The sequence below is a fragment of the Vanellus vanellus genome (genome assembly GCF_965231255.1).
Source record: "Vanellus vanellus genome assembly, chromosome: 3".
Lineage (NCBI taxonomy): Eukaryota > Metazoa > Chordata > Aves > Charadriiformes > Charadriidae > Vanellus > Vanellus vanellus.
Window position 1 is genome coordinate 103,844,430 of NC_138907.1, and position 26,235 is coordinate 103,870,664.

The 26,235-nt window shown below is 42.7% G+C and overlaps 1 protein-coding gene across 1 annotated transcript in view; it reads left to right on the forward strand.

Annotated features, from left to right (window-relative positions):
• Nucleotides 1-6,181: 6,181 nt before the first annotated feature.
• CSMD1 (CUB and Sushi multiple domains 1) overlaps nucleotides 6,182-26,235 on the forward strand; it is a gene marked incomplete at both ends in the record, with an annotated part of 1,228,645 nt that continues 1,208,591 nt past the window's right edge. The window contains one exon of the mRNA XM_082481062.1: nucleotides 6,182-6,248. Coding sequence (XP_082337188.1) covers nucleotides 6,182-6,248 — 67 coding nt within the window. The remainder of the gene's footprint in view (nucleotides 6,249-26,235) is intronic.

A 26,235-nucleotide genomic window follows, 5' to 3' on the forward strand; every position in this document is an offset into this window, starting at 1 on the left:
TCTGAAAATTTACACATCTATTTATTTATAGATTACTCTTTGCCATGTTAGAAATGGTATACTTTTACCTATGTTTCCCATTATTCCACTTTCAGCTCCCAGCTATCAGCTCATTCTTCTCTCACCTTCTTACTATAACACTCAGAAATCCCTTCCAAGCAACTGTTTTCTCTGAAATCAGAGTTTTAACCTTCTTCAGAGCCATAGGAAACTATTCACTCTAAAATCTCTAGACTCCCTATCTAAAGTTCATGAGGACACAATTTTCATCCACTCAGACCTGACACATAGCTCTTTTCAGAATACTGTATGTCCATGTCTTCAACAATTCTCTCTTCACCTAAATATCAAGGTGGTATATTTGAGAACATACTTCTCATCCACTCTTCAAATTACTGTGTGGGTTTTCTGTCCTTGCTTTCCTTCTCTCTTCTCTCTCCACCTTGTTTCTGTGTGATCTCATCAGCAAATACAAATTCAACTACCATCTGTTTGCTAATGACTCACAGATATACTAGTCTACTCCAGACTAATCTCCTTATGTCCAAACTGAAATCTCAGCCTGCCTCTCTGACATCTCCTCATGTATATGTAGCCATCATCTCCAACTCATCATGAATAAAACAGACAGCTTATCCTTTCCCATACACTAAACCTTTTTTTCTCAGTCAGTTTGGTCAAAACATAAGAGTCTAACTTAAGCCATTTCCATATACAAAAAATCTTTAGTTTCCGCCAACTGGGTTTCAAGACTAAATGAAATGTACGGCTTGTCACAAGGAAACCACATAAAAAGAGCTAGGTTAAAGCACGACTCTTGCAAATGCTTAAACAAATAGTATAAGAGACCCACGGTAGTTCAAGTTACAGCAGTTCACTAGATGCTAAACCAAGCACCCTGTTAATACAGTCAGTACATGCTCATAATTAAATCGCTCTGTGTAGCTGTACATGATTTGGCACCGCAGTCACTCTTAGACTGTGACTCCTAGTCACAAGCTCAAGTGAAGTACCTGGGAGTCACTATCTCAGGCTGCCAGTACATGCGGGTATGGAGCCCTCCTGAAAAGTCTGACCAAAGTCTCCTCACAACTAAACAGCTATTCTTGTGGCTCCATATCAGCAGTATCTTTCCAGCCTTGCCCTTCCCATATCCAGTCAGATTGCTGCCAAAAATGATTGTTTTCTGAGCTATTCTTTGCCTCCCTCCACTGGTTCTTCCTTATCTCTCCCATCTGATAGAGGTTACTACTACTTTTTCATTCTCAAAGCTTGCTGATGCTCTGTCGTGTTGTACTCACTGTCAAGATACTGACTTGCTTGTCTGTTTAGACCATAAGCTACTGGTTTAGACCGTAAGCTACTGGTACCCACATGGTAATGGGCTCCTTCAAACTTTCCCACATAGCATACTTCATGCTTTGCAGGATCTCCTTATGCTTAACTAGAAAAGAAACTAGCTGTTTTCCTTGAGCTGCTTCAACAAAATTCCCTTTTCCTCTGTTAATCGTCCAAAACCAAAATGGTTAAGCCTCTGAGCAACAGTACCTAAGCGGAATGACCTTGGTGGTGTCTCCCATAGGCATCCTGAAGGCTACTACCTCCAAATCCCACCCTCCCTCAAAGGCAGAAATGTCTTTTAGGAGTCTCATCTTCCTACCATCAATTATTAATGTCACCTCAAGGACAGATGGGATCAGTGTAGGTGCTTAGAAAAGAAACAGTGTGCTGGAGCCTGTCCCTGAGGAGTTAAGTAATGCTTGAGGGTACTTTAAAACAGGCAACATACGTCTACCCCCACAGCCTTGCCAACTGTTCCCCCTAAACTAAGCATTCCAGAGGGAATACAGTATAGTAGAGCAATTAATTTAGCCCCGGGGGCCCTCTTGAACAACAGTATCATAACATCCTCCCTTACTGACCAATATTTCCTTGAAGTGTCACGCCTGCCAGCCTGTAACCATCTTTCCCCTACAACTATTTCCTGTTTTCTCCTTCTATTTCCAGCTTAGAAGACTTTTGGCACTCGTATTTATTGGCCTGTGCCGGTACAGTGTATAAAACAATGATGTAGTGGTAGTTGATGTTGCAGCTGTAGTTGATGTAGCTGTAGTCATCACTATTGTCAATCTTACAAAAGAAACTTTGGGTTTGGACAGAACATCACCACAAAAAGAAAGCAGAGTCAAACCTCAACCCAAGCAACAACATTTCTAACTGCACACAGTCTGTGGGCGGCATGGTCTCCTTTTTATTCTTTATGGTATAACAAATTGGAGTTAAGAACATATGTACATATAAACAGTTTTTATTGTTCCAGCCTGGAAGGCTACTGCGACTGAAGAAATCATGAAATGTTTCAAGTCTGAAAACAGAGCTATTGAAAAGAGAATGTGTTGAGAGTATTCCGAACTTTGATCTCTGTTTTTACAAACAACTGAAGAGCTTGTGTGACAGAAAAAAAAAATAAAAGCCACAAACATTTTCATAAGTTGCTCATGGAGAAGACTTCTACTTTCTGACTTCCTAGCCCTAAATCTGTGTTCTGCTGAAGAATGCTTTTCTTATAGACTTTTTTTCCCCTGAAACATTATTTTGAATTTTAAACTTCCAAATTTTTTAACTTAAGACTTCACAATAACCTTCTGCCAGAAAGCTACTGGCTTCAGTCTACACTGGCAAGTACAAATGCTGGTTATGGGTTCCCCCAAACATCGCTTTTTAATAAATACATAGTACATTTTCAGCTCTGTTCTGAATCAGTAGTTTTGCTTATATACACGCAAATATTCCTGCACCTTACAGAAAGAAGGATGCTTCTTCCTCCCAGAAAGCAACAACAAAGAAATGTGGATTCAAAATTATTAACACTACAAGCTGAAAAATGAAAATTAAAGGGGAAATCTAACCTTTCAGACCTTTTTTTATATGGCATAGGGAAGCAAAAGAACAAGCTAACTATTAAAAATAAATCCCTGTCAAGTTACCTTTAAATCACCTCAATTAGTACAAACAGTCTTGACATATACACTCCCCTGTACCGTCTATAGGGAATAGAGAGAAATATTGCCTCTGTTCAAACTCATAAATTAGTGCATTTGATATTTAAAATACAATAGAGAGATTACAGCCCTTGGGTTAGATCATCTTCTGTAATTGCTGTGTTTAGATACTGCAGTTCCACGCTGAGCTGGAGTCAGGTTGGTGGAGATTCCTCCTGGAATGCCAAGCTTCGGTTCCACAGTCATCTTCTGGCTCTTTTGGGCTTGGCAAAACTTTTGAGCCCCACAGGTTTTGTAAAAGCCACTGTGACAGCTACCTGAGTCTGTAGAGAGCCTGAAACGTTAGCTGAGGAGTCTGTGCAGTCCCATCTACCTCAGTAAGGCACTAACGCAGGTGACAAGTGATAACGTGCTAAAGGCCAATGATGGTTATGCATATGGTTTACTGTCATAGGGTGTAAGAAAGGAGAGAAGGCATCTTTTGCAGTGATAGTGAGTGTGTTGCCCAGTTGTTCCGCCTTATCTAGGTAGAAATTAGCGCTTGTTTAGCTCCGTAGAGAAGGAACCAGGTCCCCCAAAATCTCAGTAAAGCCCAGAAAAACCTCAAAAGAATGGCAAGCCTCAGGAAACAGTAAATCTAACAGGGGGGCATCAAGACCAAGAAAGCACATACTATATCATACTGGAGCTTTTGCGGAATCTGCTATGAGCAGGGTTAAACAGCAGCTTCTCAAATTAAGAGCGCTTGCTGAAACAGCACAGCAAGAAATGATACAATCATTACTGTTTTCAACTAGACCCAGACAGCCATAAATGGAGTTTATTTATGACTATTTAACTATTCCAGCTCAGTACACAACACAACGAAACAAAACTAAAGACAATTGTGGTCTCTTGGCCCAGACGCAATGCAAAAAAATGCCTTGTTAAAAAAAAAAATCTAAGCCTCAGACTACTGCAGGCCAGAAAGGAAGAGTCTCAGCTTAAGCTTAGTGACCATTTCTGTCTTTCTCACAATGATTAGCAAATTCCCTCCAGTCCGCTGACAAGGAGTAAGCGGAGGGGTGTACACGAGGAGCCCGAGCAGCTCTGCCTGGGGAATTCTGCACAGCAGCTTGACGTCTGGGACTGACAACTATTAGCATCATTTTGCTTTCACGAATGCAAAAATGAGTCCCCGAGGCGTTTTTTAAAATATGAATGAATACTAAGACTGGATCCCTCCTCTGGAAGCGTTCGGGCTGGGCTCCGGAGCTCAGTGGGTTTGGGAGTTGGGGGGAAGAGCTGGTGGGGACAGGCAGGGCAGGGCCATGGAGACAGAGTGCGGGCAGGGAGGGAACGCTTGCCACGAGATGGCAGCAATGCCACATCGTTCTCGGCAGCTTGCCTGGCCCTGGATTTTTTTTTTTTTTTTTTTTTTTTTTTTTGAGGGAGAACCGCAAGGTTTATCCATAAATACAAGCTTATTACAAAGTCAGCCTACCTCGTTCAGTGCCCATTCACCACCTTCTTGCAGCTTACAATGAGAAAACAACTTTGCATATTTCACCGCAAAAGAAAACTCATCATAAGTGAATAATTACAACCTTGAAACTACCTTTCCAAAGGTGTTCACTTTTCTGTCTTTTCTTCCTATGAGCCTTTGTATTTTAATTACGGACATAGGTAAGCATTAATTATGGAATCAGGCCCAGTGTGCAGTGGTGGTAATCATTACAATTCTTACTGTATGAAAGTCAGGTTTGGGTGCTTTTGTTTGTTGTGGTTTTTTGGTTTTGTTTTGTTTTGTTTTGTTTTGTTTTCCATCCGTTTGCAGGTAGGCCTGGCACAGAAACCGTTGTTGGCAAAGGGCATCATCACCTGCTGGAGCCGTGGGAGTGCCGGGACCCGTGACAGGCCAACCCTGGGTCACCATTGCCTTTTCCTTGGGCTCAGGGAACCAGCCCTGCTGGGTCCAGGGCGGTGGCGGGGTAGCCTGTGTCTGCATACTGCCATGTCTGATTTTGGGGTGGGGGTGGGGGGTTCGTTTTGGAAAGGATAGTTCATGGCAGCAATTCCTCTTGGCAACAGGACCACTGGGGAAAGGCAACATAAAGACAAAGCAGTGTTCCTCAAGGAGATGTTGGCTCCTCTCCCCTCAGCAACAACAGCTTGTTCTGATGAGCAACTTGGAAGGAACGAGCAGGGCACAATTTGGACCCAAAAGCCTTCCTGTCTCCCGAGCAGAGACCAAAGCAGTGGGGAGTTTCACCTAGGACAAGGGATTCCCACCCCAGCACACGCACCACCCGCACCCCACATGCGGGGGGCAGAGCCGGCAGCGGGGCTGCGGGCAGAGCCAGGGGACAGACGGGGCGTCGGGGCAGTGCAGCAGGAGACTCCCGAGCAGGTGTACCCCTGGAGCCACCACCCTTCCCCGGGCCGGGGGGAAGCCTTCTCCTCCTACCCCCCCCCGACCCCAAGCGCTTTCGGGGCAGCCCGGGGCCGCGGCCGGAGCGGAGGGGGGTGAGGCTGCGGCCGCCCCGGGGGGGCCGTGCGGGGGTTGGCCGGTGGAGCGGGGCGGCTGCGGGGTTGGCGTGCGCCGGCTGCGCAGCGCCGTCCCCTTCCCCTCTCCGTGGGAAGTGATGGTTGAGTCCGGCGGCGGCGGCTTCTCGTGTGGCTGGCAGCCGCTCCGCTGCGCTGCCTGCGCTGCTCTCGCCGCGATCCCTCCCTCTCTCTCCCATCCTCCTCTTCCTCCTCCTCCTCCTCCTCTTCCTCGCAACTCCCCGCATCCCTCTCCTGCCGCTGCCGTTGCCCGGCTCTCCCCGGCTCGGCGGCCGTGGATGCCGCGCCGCTGCCCGCGGCGCCGGGCGTGCCTCCCTCCCCTCCCTCCCCTCCCCTGGGCGGGCGGCGGACCGGCGGCACCGGGGCTCCGCGGGCGCTGAGCGGCGCAGCCCCGCCGCGGCGCGGGGACTGATGCTATGAGCAGAGCGGAGCGAGCCGCCCGCCCAGTCCTGCAGGAGGCGTCGGGCGCTGCGCGGCGCTCGGGACCCGGACCGCTCCTCTCCGCCTCTCCTCGCCCCGTGGTGGTTATTTGGCGCTGTCCTTAGCCCCGCTGCCGCTCTGAGGACACGGTCGCAGCCGAGAAGAGCCGCCGGGGGTTTTGTGTGAGTGTGTGTGTGTGTGGAATAACTGCAGACATGACTGCGTGGAGGAAATTCAAGTCTCTGCTGGTTTTCTGCGCGGGGCTCCTCACTGCAGCTCAGGGTAAGATTTGGGTTTCTTGCACTGGATTCGTGTAAGCTGTGGTTATGGCACTGATTTCCCCCCTCGGCTAAGTCGCTACCGCTCCCTCGCTTCGTCTCTCCGCCGGGAAAGAGCAGGCTCCCCGAGCCCGGTCTCCCATCTCCCTGCCTCCCACCGGGTCCGCCGGTGTTCCCCGAGGGCTCGGTTCCCGGCCGGCTACTTCCCCCCCCGGGAGAAAGCAGCCCCCGGGAGTTGGGCAGCAGCCGCTGCGGCGCTGGCAGAGGAGCCGTACGCATGCAGCCGCCTGGGCAGCACCGGAGTTTGGGAACACTTCGCTCTCCGCGCACGCACGAACGGCACTCGCTGCCGTGCGAGGGGACAGTCCCCGGGCTGGCAAGTTTGGCTCTCCCCTCCTCCCGCCTCCCCGGCTTTTGCCGTGCTCGGGAGGGGGAGGGGGGGGAAGAGCGCGGAGTGGGTGGCCGCGGAGAGCCGCCTCCGCCTGCCTTCAGCCGGCTCCGCTCCCCGCAAGTTACGCGGAGGCGGGGATCCACGGGGCCGGGGTCCCCCTCCGCCGCTGCCTGCCCGTGCCGGCGGGAAGAGAGCTCCTCTGCTCGGCGTGCGGTGGGGAGCGTCTTCCACCCCCAGCTGAGTTTCTCCTTAAAATCAATGAGGGGGGGGGGAGGAGGAGAAACGAGGGGGTTGACGGTGGAGAATTGGGTTACACAACTTCAGTGCTGGCCTCAGCCCCATCACTTGCCTCATCGCTGGAGACAACAGCATCCCCATTATTCACTTCGCCTCTCATTAGCCCTGCGCTTTTTCGTGCTGGGAGAGAGAGATGCGAGCGTGTGTGCGTGTGAGAAAGCGAGAGAGAGGACAGGGAGAGGGAGAGGGGGGCTGCTCGCAGCTGAGCACCTGTCCCCGTTACAGCCTCTGCTTTCTCCCACCTCGCTGCTGGCTCTTTCTGCCTGCCTCCGGGAGGACGGTTCCCCTTGCGGTCTGTGCTGTCTGAGGCTCCCTTAACCCTTCCAAAGCGCTTTACATCGTTCCCACCATTTTATTTTTCTCCTTGCCTTTTTTTTTTTTTTTTTTTTTTTTTTTTTTCGGTGCGGGGGTGGCCGGAGCGGGGTCGAGCCGACGGTGGCCCGGGCTGGCAGGTGAGGCTGGAGCCTTCCCCGCCCTGCGGGTGCCCGCGGCCGGGCTCCCTCGCCCATTTGGGCGGCACTGCGGGGTGCGTTCCCCTCCGGCCGTGATCCGCAGGGAGAGGCGCTGGAAGGGCCAGCCCGGTCTGCCGGTAGCCGGGCGGGAGCTTTACCCGGGTCCGGAGGAGCGGTAGCGGCTCCTCTCCAGGCCGGTGGCACCGCTCCTCTGCCCGGATCCTGCCGCTGCCTCGGTTCACCGGGCAGCGTCACCCGGCTGCCCCCAGTCGCGCTGTCTCCCGTGGGGACGGGAGCGCGGGGGGAGGAGAGGCGCCCGGGTTTCCTGAGCTGTGAAACGGGGGGGGTCCTGGAGACGGAGATGCGCCCGGTGGCACACGCAGCCCGCGGCGGGCGGGGGCTGCTCGGCGGGGCCGCCCTGCCCAAACTTCCAGCATCCCCTTCCTCCCCTCCCACCCGCCCTCAGGTGCCTCGGTCCCCCGCCCGAGCGGGGCTTGGCAGCCGCACGCATACCGGGACCCCCGGCGCTGCCCCGGGCAGGGGGAGCCCCGGGCCGGGCGGCGGAGCTGTGCCCGGGTGCCCCGGGACGAGCCGCAGCTGCGGCCGGGGCGGGCCGACACCCGCGACTCATTTGTTAAATACACTGTAGCTGGTTCTGTCGTTTGACATTTAAGTGTTTTCTTTTCATGGCTGACAGCACATATGAAAAGCTGGAGGCTGGATCATGGTTATTCAGCGGAGATCCGACGTGTTTTGCTTACATACAAAGGCTTTGCCAGGAACATTTGGGCACTGCCTCTGATGCTGCTCTGCAGAATGCAATTATACCTCGCTTAATATGGAGCAGCAACACACCTACTTAAAGGCTACAAACTGACTTAATATTGAAGTCAAACAACAGGTAGAAGGGGAACCAGCGGGGACATTTGACATAATTCTTCCCCATTTACCTTCCCAGGCAATCGAGCACAGGTATCTATATTTAGTCAAACGTAATCCTGAGGCTGAAATTACATTTATAGTTTAGAAAGAACTCCTTCCTTAGTAACATGAAGAGCCTGGGCTTTCAGAAGCACATAAAATTTTAATTAATAGATCCCCAGAACTCTTTGTTTTACCAGCCCTTTGGTAGTCGAATCATTTGGTAGTCACCGTAATAGGAATTGACCTGGGTTTTGGCTGTTTAGGGGTTTTATGAGGAAAAAAAAAAAAGTTCTGAATTTCTGGAGGTGTTGCCACAGGCGTTCCCTTATCTTTCAGTAAAATGAGAGGTGGGCTGCTTTCCACATTGTTCCTCATTACGAAATGAAATGGAAACCCTTTCTTGCTGTACAATTTTTTGTAACTTTTTAAAGGGGTAAGAAAGGACCAAAATGAACATACGTCATTGTTCATTGTGGTAGACTTGAGGTGCAGTTCTATGCATTTCTTTGGACTCTTTTTGTCTGACTGATGCATCTTAGTGTTTTGGAAAACATTTGAGGGATTCTTCCCTGTCCATTATGCTTCAAGTATGGAGTCATTTAAAGGAACCACTTTCCCAGAAACTACCTTATCATGGCAATTATGCTTCAACAAGACAGGCGGCGCGGTGCTCAGCTCTGCATGTTAAGATGGGCTTGTTTATAGAACCGTTTGCTAATTCTGGTAGGTTATACCCTAGCAAAAGCAAACATAAAACCCCGTTGAGTTGCTTGAAACACAAAACACGTCAGTATCATTTCTGTAAAAATTCATACTGCTAGGGAACAAATGGCAGATTTAGACTGAACTCAGACTAAAATTCAAGGTAAAAGATTAAAATATCTTTCTGCTGTGACCCGAGGTCTGTGGACAAGCTATTTTCAATGTAGAAATATATATTGCTTAATACTTAAAATTGTCCCGGTACACGTTTTCAAGATCGTTTCCTGGACTTGTTCAGATAACCAAATGCAACACCTTCCTCGCCACCTGATTACCTCAAACAAAATGTGCAGAAGCAGGCTTATGCACAGAGGTATCATCCAGATTAATGGAAATAACAAAGGGAAAATATTTCTGTTCTTAAATTGAACCCAGACAGTGAAAGGACTCCCACATCTACAGCTTAGCGTTTTATTAAAAAAAAAAAAAGAAAAAAAAAGAAATAAACCCCAAAACATTTTATGTACCCTCTGTTACATTAATCTGCTATGACTACATCACACAAAGTTACCTCTGTGTTTAAGGCCTACTCCTGCCGGACTGAGAGTGTTTGTCTCTTTTAAAGTCATGTATTTTCTCTCTCCAAAGCAGTGTTTCTAAAACTGTGAAGATGGTCTCTCTAGAGAGAGTCCATTCTCTTCCAGAGAAGACTAAAGCAATTCTAGGGAAAATGAGCTGAAAAAAAAAGGATTTTCTAAAAGAACATCAGAGCTAGGTGTTGAATACCCAGCTGCGAACCCAAGTGTTCGATGGATTCATTCCCCATCCCCCAGCCCAGTGAGGAATTGGCTACAGAAAGACAGAAAAGAGAATAGTGAGCCCTGACCACTTAATATTTTAATGTAAAAACACATTTACTTTTTTATAAGGTAAATTTCCATGAAGGTTTGTATATAATGTCCTTAGCTCTTGTATAAGAATAGGAAATGCGGTCAATCTGAATATAATATAGTGGAGGAGAGCATATCCGTTCAACAAAGATTCCCCAAACACTCATTTTAGACCTTTGGACCCATAGATGAGATTTGAATTCCCGCCGATACAAGGTTATCAGTTTCTCCGGTGGGTCTGGAACAGTGGTGTGAGGAGCTGGAGATGGTATAGAAGCACATGCAGGCGTGAGCACACATGAACTTCAGGATGTATTGAAATCTGTGAGGGTGCTTCAGCACCGTCTGTGATCTGTATATATAGGAGCCATTCTGCAGATTGTTTTATGTTTGTTTTACTGCCACTCCCATGTCCCTTTACACAGATATGTACGATTTGGTTCAGGCACGGGGTTTTTGTTTGGAGGGGTGTGGGCGGTTGTCATTTTTTTTCCCCTGCGGACAGCTTTTTCTATACAAACATGGAATCTAGCTCTTCACCTTATTATTACTCATTATGTGGTAGTATTATTACATATGCATTGATACATGCAAGTTTTTAAACGACATCTATGGGACTTTGGCCTCAATACCATTTACGTTCATGAAAACTTTGGCCCTACCGAATTAGGAACACTCTGAAACTGTAAATATTTTAAACAGAAACCAATGCATTCAAGACTTACCATGCTCTCAGAAAGGTTGAAAAAATAGGGTTTTCGGGACCACCGATTTCAAGGTTTTCAAGACGTCACCTGTACACTGCCACACTAAACTTCCTCTCACAGCCTTTCCTCGGAGAAGCAGCTGCTTAACGGCGTGACTGTATAAAACCTCCAATGAATTTAAAGATAAGACATAATTTCATTTTGCTCAAATCTGTATTGGACTGTCATGTCTCTCTGACCATGATGACATTATTCTGCTCGTAAACAGCTTTAAGCGTAAACACAGATATAGCAGCGTGGTGCCCGGCTGCCTGTAACCAGCAGAGGGATGCAGTGTGGGAAGGGGAATTGCTGCTTTAACTGTACAATCCATCGAAACAGTAGCATAAGTATGAGACATGATCTCTTATAATACTCGAGCATGCGACTGGATTTAAATCAGCGTCACCGAATAGGAATCAGGCCTCTAGTTCTCCACATGGCTGCAAAATTAGCCAGATTAGATTGAGCTAAATTGGATGTTCTTCCAATTTCTGCAGTGAACAAAGAATGAGAATCATATGGAGATTCTCCTAATGTGTATGAATCAATTTCTTTTACTTAGATGTTTTACTTTTCTGCGTCAATTTCCTTTAAACCATTTTTATCAACCAGTAGCTTTTGAAATAGGGAAAAATGCCATTACCGCCTGAGGAAAGCCGTAAGTTCTTACTTTGTCCTCACACATCTTTGTTCTGACTGGATGAAAGACTTCGCTCCACTATATGACAATTCCATTGCATTTAAGAAAATCTACACTATATTTGTTATAAGCACGTCTCAACGGAATACCAGCTTAAACAAATTACTTGGATTATTGCTAGTGTTATATTGACACACAAAGGCAACATTTATCAGTTGTCTGCATTTAGTAATTGAACGGTAAATGGAGGCACGCACGCACTGAAAACTCTTACAAGAGTAATACTGCATTTTATTGCCAATAACAAGTCTTACTTGCTTAGAGATGGTAATTTTTTTCTGCATTTCTACTCATTAAAAAAAAAAAGAAAAGAGAGAAAATGACAACAATTTCTTGCCATTTTTACCTGGAGGGCACATTCAGTTAAAAGGACAGAGCAAGATTTAATCACTGTTATGTTGCTGATGATTAACCAGAATTCCTCTTGATTAATCAGAATATCATCAATCATATGCTTTTAGCAAAAGATAAGCAAAAAACCCACCATTTCTTGCAATTGTAGTAATGCTTTAATTTCCAGTATAAAAAGTCATCATAGTTTGTTACAGCTTTATAATTATTAAATTATGCATTTTAACAATACATTAATGCATATTCTGAAATAGTGATTCCACCTCTTTCAACTTCATTTTTGGACTCATCACTGCCAAGTAAAAAGTAACTTCGGACAGTGGTGTGGACCCTATTCTGCTGCAGTGGAAACTGAAATTTCTATTTCTTTCAGCAGTAGCTGGATTGGCCAATTTTGAAAAGATTGCCACACTGAATAAGGCAGACACGGCAGGTTCTGCAGCTGAATAGTGGAGCCAGACTCTTTAACATGACTTCTCGTGGCTGAGAACTTCTGACAATGTTTACATCCATGTGTGACTGAAAAGCAGGAAAACTGGATGAATCTGAGCAATCGAACCTGGATAATATGAAAAGATTTATATATTTACGGAAGTAATTTGGTTTGAAACAGTAACTCTGATATCTCCGAGCACGGTTTTATCTGACTTCTACCTTGCTTCCTCTTTTTTCTCTCTGCTTTTTCCTTAAAGAAATTATGAAGGACAATATACAGAGAAACCTAGTATCATTTTAGTCTTTGGATGTTTTATGTCTCTCTTACAGTATCCCATGGATACTGAAGTACAGAATCATGTTCTGCATTCACGTCTCCGTTTTACTGTGGCTTTCCAAAAGAAACGTTTGCAGCACTGCAGCTGACACAGAGCTGAATAAATAACAACGAATACAACTTTGTGTGCAGGGTTTGTTTTGCAAACTTGCATAAAATACGGTCAGCATTTTAAAATTACATTTTGCAGCACTTGCTTCACACCTTATTCTCAATTTTAAGGCGATGACTTTTTCATGCAATTTTGCCAAACTTGAAGTTTTTCCTAATTCTTGTCTGAAAGTTTTCCTTGTCTTTTTATATTAGAGAGCCATTTCTAAACCTATATCAGAGGGTTTTTTTACTGAAATGTTTTTACAACTCTGTTGTTCGTGGCAAGCCCTTGACATCTGGCAGAGAGCAAATCTGGGGCTAGGGATGTATCTTTTCCTCATCGTATGATTTGCAGCTCAAGTATAGCCATGATACGATACTTCATAAATCATTGTTTACTTCCTTTGATCTCTGTTTAATATTGTGTTCACATACAAAACCCAAGGGAAAACAAATATTCAAACTTGTATTTTGCTGACAGTGGTGCTGAAGCACCAGCAACGTACAGGGCACTGGGAACGAAAGCGCAGCCCGTCTTGCTCTGGATTTGAAGCTCGCGTTCAAGGGTGGGCTTAAACGCGCTGGGGACCACAGCCAGGATATTTTCTTTGTTAAATAGTGGCCCAGCTGTAGCTTGGATTCAAAGCATCTTCACCGTGCTTGCCATGCCTGCTGCTGAAATGGATGGAGGAGCTTTGCTCACTTTGCTTAGTGTATCCAAAATACAGGAAGGAGAGCTTAGCCTCGGCTTTGGGCATCGCGCTTGAGCTAGAACCTGCCTTGTATGAGCGCGTCAGGGCTCAGTCTGAACTCACGCTGCCTAGAAGACGGATTCAGCTGGAGCTTGGGACCCACATCAGGCTGCCAGTGTGCAACACAGCTGGAAGTGCAAGGAACAGGGAAGTGATTTTGCCAGGAAGCAGCTGATGACGTTGGGAAGCAAGCTGCCAGATAGCGCAGGAATACACGTGAGCTCGTGGAACCTGCCTTGCCCTCAACCTTAGAGAAAGAGCGCAGGTGGCTGGGACGATAAGAAAAAAGGAAAGAGCGAGCAATGCTTCTTGCACAACAGTGGAGTTTTTGAAAAGGCCATTTTGATAAAATAGAAAAGCAAAGCGTTTTAACTTATTTTTAGACTAATTTTACATGCTTCTGGTTGTGAAACAAATGGTCATGACAAATCACACTGTTCTCACTAATGTCTGTGGGATATCAATGCAGAATCTGACTGCTTCCAAGTGACTAAGTACACTATTTTAGCAGCCAGATTCTCTATTGGTATCCCGCTGATGTTTCTTATAATACATAGATTGAGTCATACAAAGCATTTTTGGGGGGGGAAAAGCTGTTTTATAATTCACTTTTAGAACCTCAGTACGATCAAGCAAATGATAATATCACAATTGGTGACCCTCTGTGTTTGTAGACAACTCTCTCGAGAAATTAAATTGATTTTCTTTATCTTAGCATGTAAATATCCCCAGCGCATACTTTGACCTATTGTTTGCAGTGTCTCTAACACTGAAGAATGTAGTGTTAATAGATTTTACGAAGTCAACAATGGCAGCAGTAGTAGCATTTTGATCATGAGCTATACCTCACCATTTCTATCTTGCTGTCCTATGAAACCTGGGAGGCTTTATCATGGTATCTAATTAACATAAATGAAAATGCAGGCATTTTCCTTTGATTTTCTCAGGTACAGAATGTAGTTAACTTGAAACAAATCTGCCAGTTTGTAGAGAAAAAGCATTTCTCTATGCAGAACTAGTATTCCTCTATGCAGAACTAGTATTCCTCTATGCAGAACGAGGTATGTTGGACATAGACTCCAGTCGTCAGCTGTATAGTCTGGGTTGCTCTGTGTCGGATTTTGACCAGTTAGGACCTGATCCAAAGGCTGGAGAACTCACTGAAAAAAAAAAAAAAAAATCTCATTAACCTTAATGGCTTTGAATCTGGCCTTTATTATAGCCACCCATCACACAGAGAACTTGCATTAAAACAGGCATGCAGGAACAAATCTATAATAATAAAGAAAATTCAAACTCTTAGTTATTAATATGAAATGTTATGCAAAAAATCACAGAAACACTGTTTACATTAAAGGTAAATAATGCTTCAAATTTTTTGACCTATCTGAAGCATCTCTCACTCCACTGATTTTCACTAGTTATATAATTCAGTTGGTTCTGAGGCGAGATTAACCTTTAATTGCTTTCTTTAGCAACATTTAGTAAACTGACTGATAGCATGGAGATGATCTATGCAAACAGCAAAGAAGGATTTCTTCAACTCATGTTACCATGACAATTTAGATTTTTCCTGTCAACTCTTGAGAAGCTCCAAAGTCATTTCTTTAAAGCGGTGAATCGGGGAATATTTTGGAAATCGAAGTTGCTCTCTTTCTTGAATTTAGTATCATTTAACACAGTGAGTGGCATGACCCAAAAGATTTTAATATCTACAAACAAGAACTATTGCAAAAAATTTAACATCATGAGACCCTCTTCATGGATCTCTGTTGATTTACACCAGCAGAGAAGCTGACTTCAGATGCATTATCAAGTGATTTAGTTTTCATTTATTAACAATATGATAATAATAAATAGTCATCATAAACCCAATAATGGATAATGAAGAGCGGAGAGGCCAGCTTATAGTTGTCATTTTGATCGTCATGACAATATTTTATTTTGCAGCTACTTTGAGGAAATTAGATTACAGAAGGTTTGTAGAACAAAGAAGGACTAATCATTTTATTTTTGTAATCGGAAAATTAGTTCAGCGAATGAGGAATTAAATCAAAAGGCTGTTGTCCACATTTAAATTACTGTCCAAGATACTTCCCATATACAATGTTATTGCTAATCAAACTGAACTTCCCTCTTTTGATTTGTTTTAAATGAAATGGATTGTTTTGAAAATACCTAAAACTAGTCCAAACTACTTTAATTTAATTCTTAAGAAGCAAATTTCTGGCTTAAAGAGGCATTTCTTGGGTTGCTGTTAGCAGTGAGGGAAACACGGTAAAAGAAAAGAAGATAACGTGAAGTGCTGTTTCTGCTGGGAAAATAAGTTTCCCTGTATAGAAGACAAGAAAAGTAGCTCAGTAATGGTTTTCTTTTTAAAATGTTCCTGGCAGATGATGGCTACTGAGTTGGTGTAGTTTGTTTACCACTTTGCAATGGATTTGAGATGAGTCATATCACATTAGAAGGAAAATTGAGAAGTTGTTTTGTCAAAGTGAAATCAGTTTTCCTTTTTTTCATATATACTCAAATTATTAGTTCTCTTTAAACAGAGACACCTAATTGATTTTCTTTTAGTGTTGATTCTTGCTGTGTCCATAAATCCGAGTTCCTGTTGTTAGAAATGGTAAGTCCAGATCTCTAATTTCTGTATGCTGGATAAGGTGACTGAACTTGGTATGCTTTCCGTTAGCCTTGTGAATCTTCTTTAAAGTATTAGCCATTTTATTGTTAAGCTAATCTGGACTGCAATTTCAACTTCTACAAGCACAGCATTTTTTTTTTTTTTGCAAACCTTTCTATCCCCTTGCCTTCAGAGCAGGAGTTAACAGAGTAAGGACTGTAGGATGGGTCCTCAAGATTTCATGTCATAGAGAAATCGTTATTTCTGCCGTATTTCCGTACTGACTTTGTAAGTCCACTTTACTGGTAATGCATCTCCGTGTATCCATGAACAGTGTTAAGGTAAAGTGGTACTTGCTTATATGAATATTTGATAAAGAAACAGGCTTGTGGATGGAATACACTTATGATACATCAGGTCGTATGCATTCAACATGAAAAACAACCTTCTTTTTCCAAAATATCTGATGGAAGAGGAGATCCATTTATTGAATAAAAGAACATGTACCTACCGAACAATAAAAGCATCTGTCTGAGGTCATTTTACCTGCAAAACAAGTTTTAGTGTCAAGTTCAAGGACTCTGGGAAGGGGACAGAAGGTACTGTTTATTGTCAAGAGCCTAGATTTGTATTTCTACTTTCTTTTCAGGAGTGCCAAATATCTGCAGTTCCCACCACTGTAAGAGAAAAGTGGAGATCGCAGCACTTTTGAGTATCAAGGAATTTGTACTGTACTTACTTTTACACTTACTTTTACACTTCAGAATCATCATAAGCTGAATGTAATATAGGGCTGATAAGAGAATGGATAGAAAACAGCATTTACTACTGTTATCTCCTAGGTAGTATCTGAATTAAGCAAAGTTTCCAAATCCAGAATTTTTGTGTTACTTTTTTAGGTAGGAGAGATTCCCCAAGGGAAGTTGTAATTTGTTTTTCTTTAAAAGTGTTGTACTTAAGTTATTCTGTGTATTAAAAAAAAAACCTGGATCTGATGTACCCTGGAACAAAATGTTTGTGATTACAAAGCAAACATTAAAAGCAGCAGCAAATCAGAATTTGGAGTGAAGCCAACTCATAGACTACTGGCTCTATTGGATAATGGAGACTGTTGTCCTGGCCCCAAATTAAAAACAGTCAGTTCCACCTCCACTTTGTTTCCTCTATGAGTATTCATCATTTTTACATTTATCCCACATTGATGGTAACTAATTGCACTTCCTTGGGGCTCCATTTTTCTTTCCAAGAAGCAGGCTGCTAGTAGGGCGTGAGGCAGGAAAAAAGTATCTACCCAGTTTTACCACTGTAGGATAGACACCAAGCTTCTTTTGATATGATTGTGTGTTGCTCTGCAGACCATATTTGCGGGATGGACAGATTTGTGCAAATGTTTTGAATGCGTTTTGTCACATAGCACTGGTACGTTCAGGTGCAGTTTTGCAAAGCAGAAGCATTTCGTGCAACTGTCTCGAGAGCAGTTTGCTTCTCAGATCTACTCAGTCACACTGCTGTTGTCTAGGTACTATTCCCAAAGAGCCGTGCGCATGAGGATCAGGTCCCCCGGGGGGACAAAATCAATTAAAAAAAAAAGAAACTGCTCTTTGATGCTAGAAAGATAATGTATTGCCCACTGTGAACAAATAAGCTGTTGTGGTGACAGAGACTGTGTCAGGTGAGGGATGGGCATTCAGCACAGAGGACAGCATAGGCAGCCGATGGAAATCATTCTTATATTTCATTGACATACTCTCTAATAGTACCGCTGAGGAAGATAAGCGACCTCAGAAAAGAAGTCACATATAAAAAAGCATGACAGCATGTAACGGGGTTTCAGTCAGGAGTATTTTATTTTTTAAAATCAATCTTTAATCTCATCATTTGCCTTCTTCCACTCAATTATTTTCTACGATATTTTGTCTATTATTGCATTTATTCTTTAAATGAAGGTTCATTAGGCAGTGACACGTGTACAGTGTCATTTATTAATTTGCTTTATGGTAAATCCTAGAGCATAGGGACCCATCATACAAAGGATTATATGAATGTAGAGAAAATGAAATGGCCAACGTGGACAACGTTGTGAAAGGAAATTCAAGCCTGGCGAATATTATCTCCTACATGACCAGAATCAAGCGAAAACCCCTATCTTCTGAAGCTTAGCCCATAGTAACTTCATGTTGCCCTGTATTTTACAGAGGACGTAGCCCAGATTAGTTCATTCGCATCTATCAATAATTATTCAATTTTTTTCTGATCTCCACTACTGGTATTGGTCTTACTGAAGAACAATGCCTAATCACCTTTCCTTACTGTCTCCAGTAACACAGGCACACTAGTGTGGTCTTACTGAGCAGAACTGGTAATACTGCTCAAAACTTGGAATGTCTGCTGGCAGGTGCACTCAGGGGAAGCCCTGGTGCCACTACTGTGCAGGTCTGATGTGGTCTGATAAATAACGACCAGTGCCCCCATGGGCATGGCAGTTCGGTTGCTAAGCTGATACACAGGCTTTATGCTGACGTACTGAAAATAAGGGCTCTTATCTCATAGGACTGGCAGAGCTGGCACCATCAGATTTGCGACATTAAACGCTATTTCTCTTTCCTGTCCCCTTACTATTTCTTTAATTTTTTCCTTTTGCAGACCTCATCTTTCTTGTTCCAGTCACTCTATAATTTTCTCCTCTGCTGAAGGAGTATAAGATACCTTCTTTGTTATGCTCCAAAGTAACTGTTTAACATTCCCATGGAGGACAGTGCCCAGGGTCTAATCTGTGATGACTCCTGCACTGGGAGCAATCGGCACAAAGGCTGAAGGTGGGCACAGGGCACTGTTAAGGACTAAGTAAGGACATAAACTGTGCCCAGGTTTTGTGCAAGTCCCATAAATTTGGTTAAGTTGCAGTCTTCACATATTTAAAAATGCAAAAAGCGTCACATCAAATCAGGTCAAAATAACCTCTCTCTGACAATGGCCATTAGCAAATCTATAGAAAAAAAAATAAATACAGGAAACAAGATATAGACAGCCTTATATTTTAGCAGCCTCTGGCCAGTTTAGGAAACTCTTAGCCAGAGGGTGCATCTATGTTCAACATCCATCAACAAATTTAACCTTCATGAATCTGTTCTTGAACCTATTCATAATGCAGACTACCACACTATTTTCTGACAATCTGTTTTACAGTTTAATTCCTGCTGTGCAGGAAAGCACTGCATTTTGCTTGTTTTGAAGCTTCTACCTGCTCATTTTCCCGAGCACTCCCACCTCTTTGGAAAAAACTTCACCCTGCACAGAACTTTGCATCTGATAGATAGCAAGGGGTGATGTGAATCTGTAAATTACATGCTTTTCCCACGTACACCTAAAAATTCCATATGTATATTTGTATTAACTGACTTCAAGTAATACTAATGTATTTTCTCATAATTTTAAACAATTATTATGTTGTAGTCAGTGTTGCTGATGCACTTAAAGGAATAATAGTTGCTACTTCATTATAAATAGCCACTTCTCTCTATCCCACCATCTCATTACTTAGTTTTTATTTTCATCAATAATATTTTGATTGTTTGCTTTCCAATAAATAGCAAAGACTGTACACGGTGACCCTCTGAATGACAGTGATGTTCAACATTTTGCCCTATGAGAGATTTCTGGAGGAACAGCAGAGAAAATGGTTAGAAAATTAGATCCTGGTAAGAAATGAATACAGCAAACCAGGTGCTTAGTGGTCTCCTGTGCCGCTGTCATTGACTTCCACGGAGTGTGTTAGTAGTTCATGGATAATATGAAATATACTGTATAGTAGCTTCATCTTGCACATATGCTATTTGCCCCTCTGTGGTCCAATGTATCACTGGTCACAAGTCATATCTTGATGGTGTTCTCTTTCCTGGGACAATAAGCAAAAAGTCTGGAGAAAATTGTTGGGGGTTGTGACAAACTTTAATGATGGGATCTGGTAGAGGATTGGGTTTCTGTGGCAATTAGGGAAACACTGCAAGGATTTCTGTTAGGAAGGGTTTCAGAAGAGGTCCATTATACTAAGAGTCTAATGAAGAAACCATGTCACTCTCCTAAATCAACCAGTTTCCCCCCTCCCAAGACCCAGACCTAGAACGAATTGCAAATAAATAAATAAATATATAAATTGAAAATTCTGCCGCTAGATAGAGGCTTATCTCAAACCTTAAAACTTGCAAGATATTCTGTGAGCTCCAGTCCATACGTTTCTGGTTTTAGTTTCATGTTAGAAAATTTGTCGCTGTCTGAAAAAGCATTATTTCTCTTGTTCCCTAAGACAGCAGCCTTCCTACATGTGTTTAAGCTGACTCTGAACGGGATGTACAAATTCAGCCCTTCCCCTTTATTCTACCTCTTCCTCTCAGGACTGTCTGTAGAAAAGCCTGTCAGCATCCTAAAAAGAGAACAAAGTGATGCAAATAAATAATTAGCAAAAACATCGCTGACCATTATGAAAAAGAGTAGCATGAGATAGAAGAAACCAGAATCTCTTTAATGTTCGCAAGTCTCCTATGACTGTTCTTGTGCCTTCATTCTGAAAGGCTCTATTTCATTTCCATAAAAGAGAAATTTCTGAATATTTCTTGATAGAGTCTATTCAGGAAAGGAAGGCATTAATTACTCTTGTCCTGTGCAAACAAAATCATCGCTTAGCTTTTGAGAACTGCCAAGAACACAGGTTTCAGAAAGATGACTGGAAAAGGACTACATCTAAACAAGATGTAATGTATTTCATGTACTGCCATCTAAATTTCCAGCAAGGTGAGGGAAAGATTGAGTTCTCCGAGTAGGACTGTTTTAATGGGATAACAAAATTATTTTTCAAGCAAGTTTTGTTTTATGCTCGATTAGAAAAAAGTCAGACTTTTATTAAAATGAGAAAATGTCTGAACAGCTAAAGATTCTGATAAACAAATTCAATTTACAAATAAATACTGAGTTTAAGTAAAACGTAATTGCTCATTTTAGGTAATGATACTTTAATGCTGGTTTGGGATGACACAAAAATTTGTGTAGTCCTGTGTGCCTCTTTTAAGAATTACTCACTTGACTGTAAGAAAAAAATGCCATATAAAATATCTCAACCGCTTTCATCGAAGAGTCAGATGCCATGTACATTTAATTGCTTGAATTGCAGAATCGTGTTTATGCAGAGAAAATTATTTAAAGAAATTTTGTTGGTAAACGATAACGTTTCTTACTGTTACGTTGCTGGCATAATCCTTCAATATCTGTCTTCTCTCTGCCTAGAATCATTTTTGGTTAGTATAGTGTATCTCTCTACCTGAAAATTTCAGAAAATAAAAACCTGCTGATTATTCTAATGCAATATAATATAGCTTATTAATTCAAGAGCTAGATCTGAGATGTGCTGAACTCTTCAGTTCCTAATTAATTTCATGGATGTTGAGGACACTCAGCGGTAAATAAAAACACAGAAGAATTTAAGCATCAAGGTCTCCCTTTATTGTGAAGATATTTACATCTCATGCTTAGATTACTGAACTACCACTCAACGGCTATTTCAACCTGGGAAACACTCAAATTTACACATGCCTGTTTTTCATTAGAAAATTTCCTCTGGGCCTAAAATTACATTTCTGGGCATACTCAGAATGGTTGCATACCGTCAATTTGTATAGGACTGTTATTGAACAGTCATTGTGATCTTCAATGTGGATGTTCTTCCATAGGGATAAAACTGCTAGGCTTTCTTTAAGTGCGCCTGCTAACTTTGGCCTTATGTAAGATATTTCTGGGGGTGGAAGTGGTGCCTTCTCCTTTTCCCACAGTAGAGAGAGTAATTTAACAGTTGGAGCACTTAGCTAGATTGTGAAAAATCTACATTCAGCTTCCTCTTCCCTGAGAAAGTTAAAGCCTGTCTCATCCTTTTTTTCTGGCATATACTGTGACTGCCCTAGGCTCTCCCCTGTTGGTGCCGTGAAGATTTCCTGTTAAAGTTTCCTTTGGAGGTAGAAGGTTTGGGTTCCAAACCTTGCTTAAGGGAACTCAATATAAAATATTTAAAAAGCTGCTGGAACAGTAACTGAACTCCTACTGGTCCCTTCTTACACGGACAGCATTACTTGCCACATCAGAGTCGTGCTCCCAGTTGGGTTTCTGTCTTGCTCAGTGAATATTCAATTATTCTATGAAAAGTGGAACTGTAAGTAGTCTACCTGGAATACTGCTCTGGGGTTCATTTGCCAGGAAGCACCTAAAAGATAGGTGCTACAATATCTATTTTCAGCTCATTTCAGGAAATAATCAATAGCTTTTATCATTAGGGCCTTACTAATCAACGTGTTATGTCCTTCCCATAAAATCTACAAAGAAATATTACAAAGAGAGGTATGCTGTTATCAGGGGGATTGTTTGATTTGTCCTGTGGTTCATATTTATTTAAGACGTAGGCAAAATATTTTTTTTTTATTCTAGTACATAATTTGCAGCGCCACTTAACTAATGAGGTATCTGCCACATCTCTGCTGACATCACCACTGCTATTGGAGAAATGACAAAAAAATAGGTCTAGATATAACACTCCCTTTTGGATTTGCATGTATTAAGGTGCCCAGTTACCGTAGAAATGAATATAGTATAAATACATGTGTGTATATATGTCTGAGAGATAGAGAGAACTGCAGTCATTTGACTCTCTTGTGAAGGTAGTCCCATAGTTACCTTTCACTGTTCTTCAAGTTCTCTCCATTTTTTTCCAATCACGCAAAAGACATTGCCTTTGTTTACGAGTGCAGCATTCATGGCAAGCTGCTGCCACGCAGGAAGATGTCATATCTGAAATACTTCACCCTAGCCCACTGAAGTTCTGCAGCGCAAGTCCATGACCTTGAACTCCGACTAGGGATTTCTGAAACACCGGAGTGATGTGCTGGCAAGGCATTGCCTTGCTTATCAGCTGCAACATTACATGGGTTTTCACCTCAAGGCACAGGGAGTCACGGTAATTGAGACTGGAGGCCACAGATGTGTAAATTTATCACTAAGTCCATTTCCCTCAGGATGACACATTGCATTTTGGCTCCCTGTAAGTGGAGGAATGCATTTGGAACAGCTTTTGATAGCTATCCCACCGTGCTAAGGATTAGAGCAGCCCGGAAAGCTCCTCTCCACCTCCATGAATGCAAAGCGACCAAAATCTTTTGAATTTCACCACTCTCTGTTGATGACGATAGTTTGTTCCATTTTACTGTGTCTGGTAAAATTACACATACACATGAACAACACACCCCTCCCGACACAAAGTACGTGCTTTTTGTGATTTTTGTTTCTGTCAGTCAAAACCAGTTTTGAAAACATACTTTTAACTGCTAGCGAGCGACCCGGCGGGACAAAAGGCTATTTACGGGCAAAATTTAAACCAGATCTGTCTAGGAATGATTTTTGCAGATTGAAAAAAAAAAAGCAAGCAAATCTTCTTTCTTTATAAAAGGTTCAAGACAGTCCAAGAAACCATACATCAGTGGATTTAACAAGAGTTGTGGGGAAAATTAAACTACCGTAAGGAAGTGTGAAAGAACAGCTTGAAAATCAGTTTGATTAAGGATAACCAGCATAGATTCAGGCAGGGGAGGTCATGCTTAACTAACCTGCTGGAGTTCTTTGAAGATATTACTGCCACTGTAGATAAGGGAAATTCAATGGATGTAGTCTACTTGTAATCCTTTGACAAGGCACCACATCTGAGATTAACGGCTAAGAGAAATCATCACGAAGGGAAAGAAACTGGTGGATGGAAAACTAGTTTAAGTGTAGGCCACAAAGGGAAAAGCTGGACAGAGTTTCTGAGGGGTCAGTGTTAGGCCCTCTGTTGTTCGTCGTTATATATGTCTGAATGTAAGTGGTGGGGGGAGAAATAGTAGCTTATGCAGGATCTAAAACCATAGCAAGAAGCACAGAGCAATGTGATCATATTTAAAAGGCATTGTATCATCTAGATAACTTGTCTAGCAAAAATAAACAGAATTTGGCTTGGAAAATATAGAATAATTAAACTAGGAACACAGAACCAAATTGGAAAATACTCACTGAATAAAACAATCATCCTATATAATAAGCAAGAAAACAAATTGGGAAATATTGAGGAAATAAGCCATCAGCCCAGAGCAAAGCAGAATTTTAAAAGGTCAACAAGATGCAAAGATGTTTTAGAAGACAGAAAACACACCAAAGAAAACAAAAAAATATTGTTAGTGTACACAAAATTGTAGTAAAAGCATCTCTAGAACATGGTCTACAATATTGCTAATAGCTGTTCAGGGAAAACAATATTTTCATGTTGGGATTCATTGTAGGGAAACAAAGGATATAAGGTCCAAATAGCTGAACTGTGAAGAATGTTAAAGAACCTCTGTTGTTTTTGGGTTTTTTTACTGTAAACCAGGAAAATATATGATGTTTTTATTATAGTAGGACCCAGGGATTCTAGTTGAAATTAAGTTCCTATTGTGTTAGGCATGCTAATGGAAGACAGCACCTTTCTGTGCCAAGGAGCTTATAATAAAACAGCTTAACTACACAGGCAAGGGGAAAAAAAGATACAAAGGACACAGTAATTTATCCAAAGAAGGTCTGTGCCTGAATTGTGATCTAGGATTCATATTTTATGAGTCTCAAGTCAATATTTTATATAATGAGTTACATTATTCTCTTATAGGTATAAGGGTTTTGCTTAATATGAGGTAGAAAACCTAGGTGATTATCTATTTTATACATATATGTAAGACTAGAAATAGAAAATTCTTACACTGCATTTATTCAGGTCTTAACCTAAGTCACTGATTCCACAGACCTCTACTTAAATCTAAAGATTAGATTAAATTCTTAAGGAATCTCCATATTCATTCCGAAATATTTGAATTCCAGAGTAAGAAATAAATATTAACTTTTTAAGAGGAAATAAATAATTTATATATATATAAGTCCAGCAGGCATTCATTTCTATGGGAGAAAAATGAGATTTAAAAAATTAACAAAAATTTACTGAAATGGTTATTTTTCTATTAAGATGGAGTTAATTTCTTCCTTACTTTCTTATGCACTGAGGTCTGCAAGGAAAGAAAAATATTCTCAGAAGATCAGCATTTCCCCCTAGTTATGGAAAGTTTCTTTGCTGTATGACTCAGAGCTTTGAAGTTCATATATTCAATCTTTTCTTTTATACATGTATTACTCTTATAGCTAGGGCTATATCCAAAAAGGGACTTCGCTGCTACAACACTAGGAGCTTTGGTGCCTAATGTCCAAAAATCTGGTCCCAAAAAATGAAAATAGAAGTCTGTGTTACACTTTATTTCTTGTTGGGGAAAACCCAGGCATCTTGGAATAGACTTGTAAATAGGTACCAAGAAGGATGTTTGTAGCCAAAGATACAATACCCCCTCTCCCTTCCTTTGTCACCACCTGAGGAACCTGAACATATAGAAGTCTCTGGGACCTGATGAGACGCATGCCAGAGTCCCGAGGGAACTGGCTGATGTAGTTGCCAAGACAATCTCCATGGTATTTGAAAGGTCGTGGCAGTCAGGTGAAGTCCCCGGTGACTGGAAAAGGGTAAACACTGCACTTTTAAAAAGAGTGGAAGGGAAGACCCTGGGAACCATCGACCTGTCAGCCTCCCCTCTGTGCCTGGGGAGATCATGGAACAGATACTCCCAGAAGCTAGGCTAAGGCACATAGAGGACACGGAGGTGATTCGGGACAGCCAGCATGGCTGCACCAGGGGCAAGTCCTGCCTGACCAACCTGCATCTGGTTCAGGGCAACCCCTGGTATCCATATGGTCTGGGGGAGGAAGAGATTAAAAGCAGCCCTGCTGAGAAGGACTTGGGGGTACCGGTGGATGAAAAGCTGGACATGAGCTGACAATGTGCGCTCAGAGCCCTGAAAGCCGACAGTATCCTGAGCTGCACCAAATGAAACGTGGCCAGCAGGTTGAGGGAGGTGATTCTGCCCCTCTACTCTACTCCCATGAGACCCCACCTGGAGCACCGCATCCAACTCTGGAGCCCTCAGCACAGGAAAGACATGGACCTGTTGAAGCAGGTCCAGAGGAGGGCCACGAAGATGATCCGAGGGTTGGAGCATCTCTCCTATGAGGACAGGCTGAGAGAGTTGGGGTTGTTCAGCCTGGAGAAGAGACGGCTCCGGGGAGACCTTATAGCAGCCTTCCAGTACTTAAAGGGGGCCTACAGGAAAGATGGGGACAAACTTTTCAGTAGGGCCTCTTACGATAGGACACGAGGTAAT